Below are 18724 nucleotides of genomic sequence, written 5' to 3'. Positions count from 1 at the left end.
AGAGCAAATGAGCACCTTCACAAAAGCCACATGACACAGAGAGCCCAGGGAGGAATGTCCCCCTGGGGGACCTTCTGCCAGCTCTTCTGTTTTTCTGAACATAAAAGCTAAAAACAGGAATACTGTGTGGAGAAGAAGAAAGAAGAGGAGACTGGAAGGGGGGGGGGGGGGGGGGGCTTAGTCCCAAAATAGAGGAACGACAATTCAAATCAAAACCGATTCCCTCTCACACAACGAAGAGTCTCGACAGACCCGTCGTTCATCGCACAACCGGTCATTTCCGAGCGGCGCGGTGGCTAGCGTAGCGAGGCATCTGTTTGACTCGACGCAAACCGCTTCCAGAGCATTCAAACACGGCCTAGGGGGGGTGGGATCGCCAGGCGGTTTGGACGCCGTTTACCTGCTCCGTCCTCGGGGTCTTCAGGTAGACAGGAGGCCAGGTCCTTGCAGGACGGTTGGCTCCTCCAGCTTGCGTTGCCCATTCAGCCGGAACAAGAGCCTGGATCATACCCCGGAAAAGCTGCTCAACACGGGGGAACCGGTACCGGCGAGTGGGCTGGAGATCCAGGAAATCAGTGGAGAAATGCAGTAGGCAACCACAAGTCCAAAAGAGAATAGTCCAGATGGCAACTCCAGGACCGGTAGCTCCCTGGCGTGGAAACTTCCCAGGCAGGTTAGGGGTCCAGCATACAAGCTGCCTGTATGTCAAGACTGGCAGCTAGCTTCTGAACCGGGTCAACAAAGTCAGGTACCCCAAAAAGGTCCCAAATCTACTCTCATCCAAACATCATCCAGCTCATCCAACCAGGAAGTGCAAACTTGCGGACAGCAGACCCGAGCAGTCTACCAGTCTCTCAATGACGATGCGTGGGACACTAAGCCCGTCTGTTCACCTCCCAAAAGGACTTAACGAGTCATTCTTACCCAACCGTCTATCTCTGTACGGTTAGTCAATCTCATGATGACACCCCGCCCCCCATCCCCCTGGTTGACTCACACCACAGAAACAGTAGAAGAAGACGCCCTGAAATAGCCCTTGCTGCATGAGCTGGATCGGAGGCCGACAGTGGCCTAATCACGAGAGTCCGGGGGAAATGATCCGTCAGAGGGGAAGGTGTCCAGAACAAGCGAGGGGGGGGGGGGGGGAGGGGCTTGGTGGAACACTCCGGCCCCGTCACAGGCAACGGTCGCGCTGGTCCGGATCTCCTGCGCTCGTTGAAAGGCCACGATTGATTATTGAGGTCGCGGGCGCTTCGATGAGCTGGGACACCGGTCCCGGGGTGACCCGGACCATGGCACCCTCAGGCGCTGGGGGGGAAAAACCGCGTGGCTTCACGAGAGAACCACAACGGAGAGGCAAGAGTGCGCCACAGATCCCTAACGCCTTGTTTCGGCCAAGTACCTGCCTTCCTGACTGGTCCGGTGCGAGTTTCTTCGCGAAAAAACAAAGAGTGGGGAGAGTCGCAACAGCAGCTGGGAAAGCTCTTGGGCAGCCTTGAGCAGGTTTACTTGCCAGCCGAAAAACTGTAGATCCAATTCTGGTACATATCTTGCTCTCGTCCGTCCATCCGGTCTTCCCGTCCTTTTCCCCAGATATGAGGCACACACTGGGACTCAGTTCCCACCAGGGCACTGGAGTAACTTCTCTGCCTCTCCCCTTTTCTCACTCTCTCTCCCTACCTCTCTCCCTCTCAAACCTAATTACAGCACACACAGGCCTATATAGCGAGGGCAGGCCTCTCATTGCAGAGCCGAGAGCTAAAATACTCGTAGCCATCAAACCACAAAATTGCAACACAAGCCGAGGCCCTTAAGACACTCCGCTGTGAGGAGCACTCAGACCGGAGCACGCTGGGAGCCTGAGGCCTCCGGCAAAGTCGACCACTCCGCCGCTCGGCGCGGACGGCGACACAGGCTTCGGGTCACAGTCAGGCTACGAGTAGCCTGGAGGCCCGAGCTGTCAGACTGTGATTACAGCCAATAACAACAATTTCACAATGCGTTACATGGCTTAAGTCACCTGGTTTACGCGGCGACAGTCTGTGACACACGGACGGATGGACTGATGCACGCACACGCACAGCTGGGGAGAGAGAGGCCACAACGAGGAAGTGATGGATCAGTTCCGCTCGATTGACTCCAGTCTGGTCAGAGAGAAGTCACTGAGCTAATAATATAAGAGATAATCTGACACACCAGCAGTTCTTCCCACTCACTCGAAAATACACTTACCCTATCAAAAAGGGAAGAGATGACAAACTCATGCACAGCGACAAAGCCATGAATGAAGCAAGCAACCAAAGGCTTCTGATAGGCTCCAGTAGGCTGCATGGTTCCAAATCGAGTCTGTTACACTGCACCAGCCATGACAACGAAAGCTCGTCTGTAAAAATGTTTTGTTCCGGGTGGGAAGTTTTGTTCTAGACAACATGGGACACTGTAGGAGTGCATGCCTACTCTCTCGGATGGGTCACAAACAACTTTTCGTCTTTTGATATTCTCTATTATACAAGTTCAGGCAGTGACTGGGAGTAACGCTAACTGTCCCCCCCTTCATACAGCAGCCCTTCAGCCACCCCCAAACCCACACCAGACCCCCCTCCGCTGGGTTTCATTCTGAGAGCCAAGACTTAACACACCCATGGATATGTCAAATACTTTGACGACACACACACACACACACACACATTCTTCCTCCTCCCAGTTCATTTTCTCACTGTGGAAGGAAAAGGTTAGGATGTGAGATTGGCTTCCTGCTGTTGTTAGTTCTTGGGCGACACCAGAGGCACAGCATTTGTTACTGTTGGAGCATTCCCAGTTACAGAGTTAGTGTGTGTGTGTGTGTGTGTGTGTGTGTGTGTGTGTGTGTGTGTGTGTGTGTGTGTGTGTGCGTCCTCTGGCCGCCCTCTGAAGTGGCATCCTCCTGCCTGACAGAGACAAGGGCAGACCGCCTGAGCAACTTTTAAACAGGTGACAGAACCCCCCCCCCTCCCCCTCCGTCCCTTTTGCCACCCCCCAGAGACTAACCAGACAGTGACTGCAGAACACTGTGTCCATGGCGATAAGGAAGCATGCAGCCCTTTGACATCACAGCCAAATGGCCATGACGATGAGTTTGTCTTGTAGTCAGAAGGATAGCGACACACCCATGTGAGCACACACACACACACAACTCTCCCATGGTTTGAGTTCGCTCTGGCTAAGCAACAAGAGTGTGTTACGGACTGCGAGTTGAAAAGCTGGGCTGACAACACAACAACCAGCACCCCACCCCACACACAATGCCTTTGTTTAACTGTCGATGAAACCTCTGCTGCGCTTGTCTGTCGGCCTCAGTAGAATCATAAAACTAGACCTCTCATTCTTGTCTGAGGCTCATCCTGCTTCGGCCTGGTCACCATGGAGCTGGGGCCTTTTTCCAGCTGACAGCTGCCCGGCCAGATAGTGCGCCCTTGGGGCACGTATCTGGGATCGATGGGCACATGAGGACCAGAGCGGAGCACAAGCAACTCACTAACAGGTGACCCAGTAAATGCAACCAGGCAGGCCACAGACCACCCTACCGGCCAAAGGGGTAGCGGGGGAGGGGGGGGGGGGGTTGTCACACAAACACACACTCACTTTCCTTTTCTGTCAAACACCCACACTGCCTTTTCTCACTGACAATCTGAAAGGTGTGTCTGCTTTTAACTGGCAAGATACTGTCTTGGTGAAAAATACCAACAATACTGCTTTACGAAAGAAGTATGTCACCGCGTAGACTCGGGAGAGGGAGGCGAGGAGACAGCTGGTGGGGTCGGGCTGGGATGCTAGACTGGCCGATGATATAGTTTCTGTTCAAATACAGAATGTGAACACCCCTCTTTTCCTTTTCATTCGAACTAGACAAGGGTGGCTTGTAGCACTGGTGTGACACTTTCATGTTGTCCCCACGTCGCATGCATAGCGAATTCTGCCACAATGACAATACAACTTAATGTCATAGCAAATATGCCACGTGCACAATGGAAAACTGTTTTTTACGGTCACCGACGGGGCGTGATGCACACTACCTAACCGAAGTCTCGTCTGTGGACTGTCTGCCAGCATTGCAAGTCAACAGGGTTCATTTACAAAGCAAAGCTGAATCAGACTAAGAGAAATTATACGAATACTCGGCGGTGCATATCTAACCGGTGAGATCAGTTCTGCTTGCCAGCTGTGAGGATGTGCCCTACTATTCCCTGATTTAATATTAGTCTGGGAGATGGTGTGACCACGGGTTGTCCGATTAAATGGCTATACAGCTAGCAAGCTACAACAAGCCAGTTGAACAGAACAGTAGCCAACCGCGCTATCGTTCATCATGGTATTCATTTCAACAAAAATAACACCGACAACAACAGCTGGTTCTAGGCAAAATATTTTTCAAGTTACAGTCGTACGGATATACAAAATACAATGTTTACAAAAGGAAAGATAGTAGACTAGACGATAAATGTTAACGTTAGCTTGCTGGCTATTTCCCATTATTGGACTGCTGCTTAGCAGCTGGAATTTAGAATCAGCATGCTAACGACGTTAGCCATCCCAGAAACACTATTTAATCGAATACGCGAAACCAAGCTGGCAGTCTGCTAAGAAAGGCTCCGGTAATATATGTGTAGACCACCAGAACGTAGTGAGAGACCCCCGTTAGGCCTACCCATCCCCAATGTGTAAGAGTACACACAGCCCGTTATGCGCGCAGCGGTACTGGGGCTAGCGGACCGTGCTTACCTTGCTTGCTCTCTATTTTCCCCGACATTTCGTAGCCAGCAGTGATTTCACTCGCAGATCAACAATAAACGTTAGACAACCAACGCGTCTCGCCGTGTCGCCTCCGATTATTCCCGCATTCTCGGTTCACACGTGTGTCCGTGAGATGAATATGGTAGTGGTACGGCGATAGATTTATGAGCCGAACACATTGGCGTGACTTGATGTAGAGCTGTCGCGGTCCGTCTTCCAAGCAATTTTCACTAGGCACAGTACGGACTACGGAGCACTCTCTCGAGTCCAGACCAGACCCTATGTGTCCTCATCGTGAACAAGAGCGACTCCTTGTGCCTGGAATTAAGATTGTCAGTCTGTCAACAAGATGAGGCGGATGGGTTAAATCCATTTGTTCAATACGTTGTTAATCATAAACTTCATGCTGTGCTAATGTTGAGATTTCAGTTTTTTGTATCATAGATTGCTTTATAACATATACCATAAGCCAATGCAACATACTCACAAACCCACTGGGACAATATTTGGTGTTCAGTCTATATAAATGGTAGCCTACTATTCTCTACTTCTTATAATATACCTACTAATATGAAATGATACAATGATACCACCACCAATAGGCTGCAGTATTCAGATGTATGTACTTTCTGAATGTGTTGTCACGGTCTCATTCTTTGCAAATGTTGCACCTCACAGCCCCCTGTTGGACAGTTTAAAAAGCCTACTGTTTTACTTAGGACGGCCCAGACCACATTGCTTTGGTCCCCATTCAATCGGTTTGAAGATGACAAAACCATCCAAACGAAACACTGCTTTCGGTAAGGTTTCGAGATACGAAGATTGTATATGAGGAATGGCTTGCCTCTTATGAATAATGGATGTGACTGGCAGGGAGATCTGCATTCCCTGAGTGATCTGGGTCAGCTTTTCCATGCTTCAGTCATGAGGGCAGAGAACTCGAGCATGCTGCATGCGGGCCCTCTTTACATTCATGGAGAGCACGACGATTTGCCCACGTCTAGTAGGCTTATATGGACGTTTCCGCACACATCTGGACTCAACATCTTCCCTCTGAGATCTTCCAATGCGTCTTTTCAGTAATAATGTACCCTCAATCCTGTTGGTCTTTCTATCCTGTAAGGGTTCACCTTCAAAACCCTTTGAAGTAATTCATTAGTTTTCTATGTGTTTTTTTTCTTCTTAACAATTATTTGATTGAGCTAGCCTATCTGTTGTGTAATTGTAGTATTCTCTCTCGCAGTGGAGGAAATTCACGTTCGTATAAATAATCACCTACACAAAAACACACCCACTCATCACACAAAAAGAGCAAATATGGTATTAAGGTGTGTATCAAAATGTAGGCTATGAGAGAGATAGATTGTGTATGTGCATCTTTATTTATTTTATTTGTGTGTTTGTATATCTGTGTTTCAGTGGCGGCTGCTGGTCTTTCAAAGAGGGGAAGCTCATTTTCGGCCTAAATCCTTAAAACGTTAAATTTATTTGGCTACGACACTAGCCTACTGAATGAACGAACGATCTAACAAAACAATAATAATCTCGAAGGATGAAATGTGGAAATTAGGTTAAACTGAAACAAGGAACGTGGTGTATAATTGTAGGAAATGTATCATCAAGATTGGTTAGAAATTTCGACAAACAAATACCAAGAAATAGGTTGCAGCAGTTTATCTTTCAACTATTGCAAAATCCGCGATGGGACTGAGGTTGAATAACTTCGATGACGTTTTATAGTACAAAATTAATGTCAATCAAAAGGAGATGCAGTCTTTCGACAGACCCTCCAATCATCACGCGGAATCCCAGCGTCCAGGCCAACCCACTCCTCCATTCACCCCCAGAGACGCTGAGCGTCCAGGGCGGGACATAATTGCAGCATTTATCCAATGACCGTTTAGTTTCGAAGCATTGATCAAAAAAACTGTTCAAAGCAGCCCCATTGAAGTCCATGAAAGCTGAGCTTCAACAGGGAAATGTACTGTGGCACTACGGGAATGTATGAGAAGGAAATCAGTCAGTCGACCTGCTAATATATGTAGCTGGTTCTGAACAAACTTGTCTTCGATATAACGCATAATGCATTTAAAATGTTAACACAATAGTAAATATTTGACCATTATTTATTTTTTTAAATGTTGGGGAAAGCTGAGCTTCCCTTGCAGTCTTAAAGAAATCGCCACAGCGTTTGTATCTGTGTGAGCGTGTATACTGTAGGCCTATGTGTGTGTTTGTGTGCCCGTGTGTGTGTTTGTATGTGTGGAATGTGTTTCTGGAGGCTATGGTGAAATCATAGAGGGAAAAAACCCCAACCAGGAACAAAGAGTTCTTCTGCTTCGTCAGGCCTGTCAGGGCAGGTGAAGACACCATGACAGCCTTTTAGCTGTCCAGGTACCCCTCCAGGGCTCTCAAATCTCACGCATTCACCGTAAGACTCACGCATAAACCATTCCTCACGCTCTCACGCAACACATTGTATTTTTCACGCATTTCAACTATTTTTCACGCCGAGAAATAAGGGTTAACTTGTCCCGCTATATGTACAATTAATGGACGAGGCGCAGGCTTACGGAGATAATAGTTGTCTCGAGTTATACAGAGGAAAAATCCAAACAGAAAACATCACCAGCAACTCAACACGACACTATTTTGAAGTGAGAAAGGAAAACACATATTGTACTCATAGTGTTGGAAAACGTGGCCTGCAACTGCACATGACAGCTTTTAGTTTTTTATGCAATTTGGTAGTCGTAATGCACTATACTGAATGTGGTTCTGTCTTGCTTTTAAGGAAACCCAATTTTTTAATTGTAGGCTGACACCTAGTGGCTGAATATACACATCAGAGCCAGTGACAGCAGAACATCGACAATCCTGCAAATGGACCATCCACAGGGTGGCGCTGAAGAGCCATGGAAGACCTTGTATCGCGTGAAGCACCACCGTGCACCGAGTGAGAATGAGCTCACTACTTTTGAAACTAACCCCAATGAAAGCAATATGAAAGGAAATACATCGTGAACTTATGAGCTTCACAATCTGGAAGGTTCTGAACATTTCGCTCTGCTAGTTAACCAACCGCACAAAGTATTGGAGAGAGTAGGTGCCAAAGAAAACCAGATATCCACTGGATTTGTAGCTGGGGAGTGGGGAGAGCTTTTTAAGTGCAAAGAGAGAGAGATGTCAGAGAAGAATGAGAGAAGAGAGCGAGAGAGAGAGACTGTCAGTAGAGGACAGGAGAGGGGAAGAGAGATGGGTGTCAAGGGACGAGAGAAAGGGAGAGAGGGCTAAAGGGTGGGTGTTTGATCTCGGCAGTGGTGGGCGTGCAACGGAGCGAGCTCAAACACAGTTTAGGCTTCGGTTAACCTTGGCTAGCGATGAGGACACTACGTCCACCTTCCTTCTGTCGGGGGCCGAGCGAGAAAAGGATCAGAGGGGCTTAAACAACTGAATACATTTACGAGGGGAGAGACGGGGGGAGGAAAAACACCTCAACAACAAATTGACTCCTCTGTCTTTGCCACTTCAGTGAGGACACACCGGCAACCGGGTTTTCAAGAGCGTTTTCCAAGGCAGAATTAAGACTGAGGGTGCAAGTGTGTGAATGGTTGTGTGTGTTTGTTTGTTTGTGTGTGTGTGGCGTGACCTCAGCCAGTAAAGTCAGGCAGTTGGAGGAGGGACGATGGCGGTCAAACAGGACATAATGCCTCGGTCACAACCTACTCAATACTGCATGGGAGCAGAGTATTCTGTCACTGCCACTCACACACAGGAACGCGCATCAGCAAGGTCAGGTCTGGAGAATCAGACGAGGAGAGTGTTCTGGAAACTCATACATACTATCTGATGAACACGCATATGCACATGCACCTGTACAATCTCTCACAGTCAAAGGCTCGCTGAATCAACCGTCGATATAGCTGTACACACAGTCAAAGACAACTAAAGGTTAAGAGAATCTTTGACACTACCTATCACACACATATAGGACTGTACTGTCTGTATGCATGTGGACACACGCACGCACGCACGCACGCGCACACACACCACACACACACACAGGTTCTAACACAGGAATTATTTATGTGCTGAGCCAGGCATTGTTGTAGTGCTCTTTGGAGCGCTAAAGGGTGCGGCCGGTTCTGTTGAGAGCACAGCTGTCTTCTCACCTCTTCGTCTACTCCCTCTCTCCCTCACTTTCTCTCTCTCTCTCTCTGTCTCTCTCTCTCTCTCTCTCTCTCTCTCTCTCTCTCTCTGTCTCTCTCTCTCTCTCTCTCTCTCTCTCTCTCTCTCTCTCTCTCTCTCCCTCACTTTCTCTCTCCCTCACTTTCTCTCTTTCCTTTTGTCTGCCACTTTAAATCTGTCTGTTACTCCTTCAGTCTTTCTTCTCATCTCTGTCTGTCTCTCACTTCTGGGAGTGTTCAAACGTGGGGTCGGGCCCCTCACTATGGAAAGGTTCTCCCCCTCTCTGTTTCGGGGGCCCCCAGTCTTCCTGGCTGACATTTACCCAGAGTGCCGAGCGGAGAGGGGCAGTGAGTGTGAAAGGAACCCAGCCACAGGAGACCTCGATGTGGATACTGACCCCCCCACCTCCTGCCCTGACCACTGCCCCCCCACCCCCTCCAATCCCTCCACATGCACACACACACACACCAGCCCCCCCAGCTCTACCCTAGTTCACAACCTCACTATAACCTCCCAGAAGGGGACAGACCCTGGGCTGGGGTTGAAGAGGCCAGCCCACTGATAAGGGGTTTTAAGAAGAGTGGTATTATTTAAGCAATAATTTGGGATAAATACAAAGAGAGGGAGAGCGAGAGCGAGTGAGAAGAAAGGTGCGGTCTCACAGACCATTCCCAGCGGCAGGCCTCCTCTGCCCATCCACCAGTTTCCTGGGCTAAATGTCATCCATTCATCCTCTGCTCTATTCAGCTCTGCAGGACGGAGGTATTTAATGGGGTGATGGGGTCGAGTCCTGGAACTAAACACCCCCAGGTTCTTGCTGGCATACTGGAGCTGATCGGGTCCACATGCAGGTCCAGTCCCATCCCCCGATGAAGCCATCGCACTGCACTGGAGCAAGGTAGGCTTGAGGCCCAGGTCAGGTCTACACTTCATCCACATACATTTACACCCTAAGCACATACTTTATATAGAAAGATTAAAGATAAAATACACAAGAGACCCTTTATGTGTGTATGTATGTGCACGTGTGTGTGTGCACATGTGTGTATGTGTGTGGTGCTGGTGAGGTTGTTGCCTAGTCCTAGCGCTGAGGTGGTGTTGCCAACTCTCTGGGAATGACTATAAACCACAAGGCCAGTCTAACGCAGTCCTTAATACCCACAATTTAATGTATTGAATGTCCATTCTACCAAAGCCCAACGTCTTACCTGGAGATAAGATACTTTGAATGCTTATCCAATGGATGGACACCACATAGTAACCAGATATTGCAAAAACATTTTGATTTGTCTGAATAGGAATTATTGATGATGTGATTGTCAGAGATCAAATGAGGACAACCTTTTATCTACATGTCATCCATTGACATGCGTTCTGCTGTTTGATGTGGGATGATGAAAAGAGAGAGAAAGAGATAGAGGGATGAAGAGGGAATAAAGCTAAAGGGAGAGAGAGAGAGAGAAAGAGAGAAAAGAGAGAGGGAAAAGGCTAAAGGTAGAGAGAGATAAAGAGAGAGAAAGAGAGAGAGGGGGGGGGTGTTGGTGCAGAGTGTGTGCGTTTATGAATTCATGAAGTGTTAGAGTGGAGAAATGAAAGCGTGGCTTTTTTCTGCGACGTATTTCATGTGTGGCGCAGACTGTCACATGCAGAGAGCAAGTCAGGCCTAATCGCTGTCACCGCCACCAAAAAACACACCCTGGCAGGTTATTATTAATGTAGATCCTGCCCTACCTGTGAACACACACAAAGACACACACACACACCCCGACCACATGTTAGGAAACACACAGAAATACCTTGGTATTGACATGTGCACTCCTAGTCCTACTTTGTGGCACACCAGGCTGAATAGCACACACGTACACACACATGCACACGCACATAGGCATGCACACGAGAGAGAGAGAGAGAGACAGACAGACAGAGCAAGGAAGAAGCAAAGGGAGAGACAGGAAGAGATTATAGCAGAAAGAACAGAAAGTGAGAGAGAAAGAGAGAGGGAGTGCAGTACAGACAGCAGAGATATATCCCCCTCCCCTCCCCTCTCTCTCTCTCTCTCTCTCTCTCTCTCTCTCTCTTTATCTCTTTCTCTCTCATTATCAGTCCTCTCAGTCACTGAGCAAACACAGGCACAAAAGAGAAACTGTAAGAAACAGGAAGTGGATCTGTCGTTTCTGGCAGCCCGGTGCTGACAGCCTTCCAGGAGACGGTTTAGTCATGGAAGCTACATCTGTTAAGCTGTGACAAAGAGTGACTGCTGAACTCTGGTGCGCTGTGCTATTCTCAACTCCCAGACACACCGGATAACACAGTTTAAACCGCACGCACACGTGAACGTGCGCACGCGAGCACACACACGCAAGCACATCTACGGATCAGAAGCTACTAGATGGATTAAAAGCTACTTTTGACAAAATTGTGTTTGTGTTTGTGCCTTAGCGCTTACCTCACGTATCAATTGAAATAGCGTGCTGTAGTTATGTTTCCACAACGACACGCGCGCGCACACAATCACGACTCATTTATCTCATTCGTTTGTTCCTTAGAATGATGTGTATTATTTTCCATGCACCAGATGATGGAGGGAATGGACGGAGAGATAGAAGGATGGAAAAACAAATCCGATTCAGAAGCAGGCCAGTCGGACGGTTTAGTCCTCATTGGAAAACCAAAGCTCTCCCTGGATAATGTGTTTCAAGTGTGTTTACAGTTTGCACGGTGAGAGTATCTCTCCCTCTCTCCTACCTCCATTCGCTCTGGTCACTGTTGCTTGAAGAGTGGACCACCTCAAAGACTGACCGACAGGAAATGGTCGCCTGTCTGACCCCGCTACTCAAGTCACGACCATGGCCACACATCCCAGGATCAGCTGTGTTGGTCTCCATAGACCCAGGGCCACACAGTGGTGCTCTGCTATATATACATTATTGACTTGGATGTTACAGTATTTGTAAAAAGCTTTCCACGCTGTGCTGACAGACACGGATAAAAGCCTGGAATTGGTGTCCCTCAATGCACTGCTCGGAGAGCTGGCTGGTGTGTGTGTGTGTGTGGATTGTATGAGGTTTATGTCTGTGTGTGTGACCTATATGGTATCCCAGGGCCTTAGGGGAAGTCAAACTATTTCATTGCAGATCTGCAACCACCTGCTTGTTATGGACAAAAGACAGATTATAATTTGAGTTGAAGCTAGATAAAGACATTGATAAAACCGCTAGAACAAGACATGCACAATTAATAGAAACACAGATTAATCTCCATAGCAGCAGCAACATCTAGTAGCTATAATCCAGAGATAAGAGTATTGGGTCAGAGCAATCCAAAACACTTTTGATTAAATCATTGTTTGTGTTTGTGTTTTTCCACTACAGCCTAGACCTGGCCTGTCTTTCTAATGGTGTGTTATTGGTGTGTTTCTGTTTTTTGTGTGTGTTGATGTATGGATGAGTGTGTGTCTATGTGTGTATGTTTAGGAGTGTGTGTCTACGTGTGTATGTCGATGAGCGTGTGTCTGTGTGTGCATCATTCCGTGTGTCTGTTTGTGTGCTCATAAGTGTGTCTGCAGGACTGGGCAGGCCATCTGAAGTAAGTCTGTCGGCCTCTGCACTGGCTCCTGATGGATGGGCCCAAAATGGCAGCCGAACAGAGAGAACGTGCCAGGCCAGATCTGGGCCTCGGACGGACGGACGGCGGCTGGAGCCAAGATGGCAGCGCGGGTGATAAACACATGGAAACGGGCCGCAGCGTCCAGTCTGCCCTCCGCAGGCCCTGCCACCCCTTTGATCTCTTGGCCTAATGAGCCTTCAAAACCCCGGCCAGAGACGAGGAGAGCCAGGCTCTTTCAAACGGACCCTTGATTCTCAGGGAGACCTGGGGTGGAGCAGCCAAATTCAGAGATCCCTGGATCCGGCTCCTACAATGAAAATCTGTATTGCCTTAAGAAATCCTTCCAGAACCGTTATCAAAACGAGCCCACGACCCACTACAAAACTTCCAAAGTCACCCTCATCATTGTCAAATGATAGGAGCACGTCTATATAAAAGGTGGTGGTGGGGAGGGGAGGGGTCATGCAAACTTGTTTATTGTACAAACAGCTTTCTCTCCCCCACCCCAATACGGTAAACACATAAGTTAACAATGTCAATAATTCCCTTTGTGGGGGGTGTAAGGGGGTGGTAGTTCTTCCCCGCCCAGCCCTGGGTGAAGCTGGCGGTGGGTTTCTTACTGGGTGTAAACGCTGAAGCGGCAGTGGGCTGAGACATTGTCAGGGGAAAAATATTTGTTAAAGCGCTAAAGTGCTTGTGTACGGCACGACGAGTTAAAAGCAAAATCCCCTCTGTGAGAAACTGCAGCTGGGTATGCAATCAAACAGAATATTTAATATCTTTCCCCCTCTCATTCCTATGCAGAGCCGAGCGGAAAGCGCCGGAACGCCCCTGCTCTGCCGTACTGGTGACAGGCGTGTATTCCCGCTCCAGATGTTAATGGTAGTGCAAGATGGACGCCTGTACACAAGCCTCCTGAGACACGGCCACACAGTAAGCTAGGCGGGGCACGCATTTGAGACGCCATCCGACCACCCAGCGGATCGTTTTGGACCAATAGCTGATTGAGATGCGGCAGCTCTGTCGACGTGCTGTAGACAAGCTGGTACCGCCCCCTTTCAACAACCACAGATGAAAAGTTTGGAGATGATGACGTTGTCTCTTTAAAGGAGTTGACTCCTGGATGTGCTTAGTGATCCCCGAGTCCCTCAAAGGCTCCCATAGCAACGGGAGGACTTCAAAGACCTACAGACAGACAGACAGACTGGCGGTCATGCAGTCAGACAGGCAGAGAGACAGACAGACAGTTGTACAGACAGAAAGACAGACAGTTGTACAGTTGTAAGGCTCCCATAGCAACGGGAGGACTTCAAACACCTACAGATGGACAGACAGACAGATGGGATGACAAACAGACAGACAGACAGACAGACAGAAAGACAGACAGACAGCTGCATGGGTGCATCGATACACACATGTATAGTTTACAGTTGGACGGACAGACACACAGATGCTGTAGACACAGCTTCACACCCTCAACAGCAACATTGCATGTGCACCCCCCCTCTTTCCTTCACACACACACACACACACACACACACACACACACACACACACACACACACACACACACACACACACACACACACACACACACTCACTCACACACACACACTCACTCACTCACTCCCTCACTCACTCACACACACACACCCTCCTCCGCATCTGCTCTGATATCATCTCCACCTTTAGGACATACATGTTTTTTTTCTTCCCTTTTTATCACGACCGTCTTCAAACCATTCACCTTTTTTTTCATCTAACCATCTTCTCCTTCATGGCCGTCTTCAAACGGCTGGTGCTGGGCTTTGCCAGGCATGCTTCTGCATCATTAGAGACAGTGGGCGTGTGTGGAGACAGCCTAATGACAGCGCCGCACTCCAACACTAACGAGAACCACACGGACAGACGGCAAACCAGCCAGCAGGATAACCAGCCATCAAGACATTCAGCAAGGCAGCCAGCCAGCCAAGACAGACTAACAGCTAACAAGACACCCATTCAGCGAGCCAGTCAGCTAGCCTGCCAGCCAGCTAGCCACCCAGCCAGGCAGCCAGCAAGCCAGTCAGCCAGCTACACAGCCAGCCAGACAACTGTCCAGCCAGCCATCCAGTCACCCAGCCAGCCAGCCAGGACTTTGCTGGTGTCCCTCCACAAATATAACACAGGAACACTCGTGTCTGGTGTATGACATCATCAGACTGCTGTCAGTCCATGATCACAGACTGTGGGTTTACAAGGCAGGCTGTGGCTCTCCTCGTTCGTATGACACGTACAGCGTGCATTATGAGACGCTAAGGCGTGCCGTGAACCAGGAACATGCAGATTGAAGGGCGAGCTGGTTGATGCAGCGCTTGATTGGGGGATGACGTTGACCTCGGTGTTGTCGTGGCGCCATAAGGATGACGAGCCGGCGTGAGACTTGATCGTTGGACTCGCCATGGACCCACAGCGGGATGAGATCGGATCTGATTCATCCCCGTTCATGTTCATTGCACGCCCGTGGTCCAGTCCAGCTATGAGAGACAGAGAGAAAGAGGCAAAGAGAGAGAGAGAGAGAGACAGAGAAAGAAAGAGAGAGGGGAAGAGAGAGAGAAAGAGACAGAAAGAGACAAAGAGAGAGTGAGAGACAAAACCACTTTTTTAGCTATTTCTCCCCAGAACAGAGGTTTTGGCAAGGATCTAGCAATCCATCTGCAAATCCTCCATTTCTCCACTGTGATGTGAGTGCTTCTCTCCTCTCTCTTCTCTCTCCAGATCCCAATACAGACCCCACTGCGGCACACAGACACATTCTTTTTGGTGGGAGCATTGATTTGGCGCCCTGCCAGGAATGAACACACAGCAAGACTCACAGCAAGCCACACACACACACACACACACGAGCATGCAGAACAGACACACACACATTCCCCATGCCTCTTCTCTTGTTCTCCGGGAGCCTCCCACGTCAGGCTCCATCAGGCAGGACAGGAAGTGGCAGGACAGGAAGTGGCAGGACAGGAAGTGGCAGGACAGGAAGTGTCGGCGGCGGGTCAAGAATTCCCGGGGGCATCCAAGTCGTGGGAAGCTTCCTGTTGCCCGTTGACCTGACCTGCTGTGGAATATTCACACCAGTCATGTTTCTGAACTTCTCCTGTGGATAACAGTACATGTTCACATTGCCTCCCCCCCCCCCCACCCCCCCCCCACAGCTCCAGGCTCCTTTCCCCCAAGCCCATTTTTCCCCCAGTTGCCATGGGCGATACAGATTAGATCGTAATATGGACTGATCCCTACCCTCTCTCTCACACTGATGTAACTGTACAGCTGGCTGTGTGCACTCATCTTCACACACTGCAACACTTTGAGTATGTGTGTGTGTGTGTGTGTTCGAGGGAGAATGTGGGTGAGTTTGTGTTTGTGTGTGTGGTGTATGGGGGAATGTATGTATGTGCTGTTTACCAGAGAGTTTGAGAGACCGTGTGGACAACTGTATTTGTGTATTTCCTGTAAATGTGTGTATGAGCATGTCCATATGAATTATGTATGTTTGTCGGTGTGTGTACACTTGATAAACCTAAATGCCTGCCCGTGTTCCTGCTGTATTTTTTGTTCCTTTTCTAGTTTATTTTTCCTTTTTTTGTATTCCGGATCTTTCCGTGAGATTAATTTTTCTCTTCCCATCTCAGGCCTGTCAACTCAGGGTACCAAGTCATTTTTTACAGGGCGCCGGCATCGGGGACATGAGACTGATTGAGTTGTGGCCTTTTCCTGAGTGGGTAAAGGACAGGATTAATGCGCAACACCAGAAACCTTCCCCACAGGAAAAAAAAACTGCCCTGTTCAATGTGCCCTAGAGGCAAGGTAAAGGAGAAAAGAGAGGGTGAAAGGAAAGAAGGGGAGTGAGATAGGGAGGTAGGGGTTGAGGGGTTGAGGGGTTGCAGGGGGAGAACAGTTAGCTTAGGCTCAATGTTTTTAAAGAGGGAATAATGGGTTTCTTTAAATATATTCATCTTAAAAAACAGGTTTGCTTGTTTTGAAAGCACACAATTGATGCAATCAAGCGGTATATCATTATTGCAGTCTGGTAAGTAATGGCCATCAATTTACTTTTGGTTCAGCTTGAATCCCAGATTGTCCCCTCGTCGTAGTTCTCAGGGCCTCATGGACTAACGCTTTTGCGCCCACTTCAGGCGTATTTGTTTCGCAATTTGCGCGTAAAAGCATGGCGAGGTATGTACAAACACTGCACAAGCACTGAGGTAAAAGCGCAGACCGCCTGTCAAGATTGTCAAGGGGAAAGAGTGAGTTTCCCATAAAGAGATGGGAGGGATGCATAAAGTGCGCCTAATTATGTATTCCAAGGTATGTAGGCTACAGAAACCGCTCGTGAAAGTGCACCTCTATTTTGCAGTGAAAATTCTGTGCCTCTTAAAAGCAGGTGTAAACCTGAATGCAGGCGGGTTCCCTCGCATATGCTTCCTGGTGAAATGACAGCAGTAATCTGAGCAAGAAAACATATAGGCCGAGGAGACGATCTGATAGGATTTTTGCAACAAGGATCACATTTTTTCAGTTGAGTGAACACAAAATTATTACGCGTTACAGATTAAGCAGCCATGCAATATTACAGTTACTGGAATTTGTAATTTCGGTCCAGATTGCATTTTTTTGTGTTGGTCTGGAATTCTGGCCTTGAATAATATTTAAATTCGCCGTTACCTCATGAACAAGCATATCAATTTCGTTATCACTAAATGTTTTTGCTGTTTTGACTTTGGTGGCTGATCCACGATAGAAAGAGAGAAGGAGGCCCATTCAAATGCACGTTTAAATGCTCGCAATTTTCGGTATAGTGAGCGGAGAAAGGTGCTGATTACCCGATGAACTGCTCGTTTCGTAAATACAACGTAAACTGAAGTATCACAACGTGCGCAATGTACATACAGAGGCCCTCAGTGTCTTTGCAGAGGTTTGTTTTTTTAAATGGGTGAACGTACAGCATCATCACCGCCGGGTCAGATAGACTATCGTGATAGCCTCGAGATAGAATCAGCATGAGAGAAAAAGAGAGAGGGAGGGAGCCAGGGAGGGAGGGAGTGGTGTGAATGCGAGGTTGGACCTGCACTTTCTCATGAACTCCTCTCAACACCAGCCCCCCACGCCCTCCAGCAGTCCGCCCCCTCCACCCCCTACCCCACCTCTCCTCCCCCTAAGCCTCTTTCCAGTCTGTACTGAGTTGAAGGGCTGATTAAGCACACATTGATTAGCCCGGTCTCATTAGCATCCTGTTAGCGTTGACCTGCTCCCACCTCTTCTCCTCTCTTTAATGCACCCCCCCCTGCACCCACACTTCACCCCCCCCACTCTGCCTTTTAGCCTCCCCCCCACCTCACCCCCACCCCGTCCCCCCCACCCTAGTTCCTTGATTCTCTGACTCAAATGGATTAACAAGCACAATATTTCTGCCAGGGACAGGAAATCACTGAACACTTGTCAGGAAGCCCGGGATCGATGGAATTCACATCATTGCCCCCTCCCTCCCTCCCTCACCCCCCACCCCCACCCCAGACTGAACCCCCCCATCTTCCCCCCACTGGTCCCCGACCTCTGAGTTGACCCACTGCAGCCCTTTCTCTGTCGCCATCGGCTACATATTTGCATTTCTTCACAAATTCAATCAAGATCGGCCCGGACTCCACTGCAACCTGCCTGTACACACACACACACATACACACACACACACATACACACACACACACACATACACACACACACACACACACACACATGTGAGGACACGCTCACAGTGAGACACACGCATGCACTTGTGTACCAAACTTTCCCAGGTTGAACTCAAATGACGATATTGATGAATGCCTCATGCCCTTCCTGAGTACCCCCCGCCCACCCCCCCCGCCCCCTGCCCCCCGCGCCCCCCTGCCTCCGGTTCCCTGCAGAGTAAGGCAGACAGAGGAGGCACAGCTACAACATCAATGCCAGCTCTGTTCTCCATAGCTGAACTGCCACAGGGCGTCTCCAAGGTTAACATAATACATTACTGGTGCTGGTAGACAGGCAGGGCGGTAGACAGGCAGACAGACAGACAAGAGAGACAGAGAGAAAGAGAGTGAGACAATGATAGTGACAGGGATACAGAGAGAGACAAAAAGAGAGA

At 48.9% G+C, this 18724-nt stretch overlaps 1 protein-coding gene across 11 annotated transcripts in view; it reads right to left on the bottom strand.

Annotated features, from left to right (window-relative positions):
• rapgef1b (Rap guanine nucleotide exchange factor (GEF) 1b) overlaps positions 1-5034 on the bottom strand; it is a 34912-nt gene extending 29878 nt beyond the window's left edge. For 5 of the 11 annotated variants that reach the window (XM_084686662.1, XM_084686667.1, XM_084686669.1 and 2 more), the window contains exon 1: positions 401-862. In XM_084686662.1, the coding sequence (XP_084542788.1) occupies positions 401-482 (82 nt within the window). In that variant the 5' untranslated portion in view covers positions 483-862. Of the gene's footprint in view, positions 1-400; positions 863-4758 lie in introns of those variants that run through there. The other 6 variants (XM_084686666.1, XM_084686668.1, XM_084686664.1 and 3 more) reach the window with 4 other exon arrangements.
• Positions 5035-18724: the final 13690 nt, after the last annotated feature.

This window comes from Hypomesus nipponensis, chromosome 22 (genome assembly GCF_054491055.1).
Source record: "Hypomesus nipponensis isolate SF chromosome 22, ASM5449105v1, whole genome shotgun sequence".
NCBI classification, from domain to species: Eukaryota; Metazoa; Chordata; class Actinopteri; order Osmeriformes; family Osmeridae; genus Hypomesus; species Hypomesus nipponensis.
This window is presented reverse-complemented; position numbering and strand designations above follow the sequence as displayed.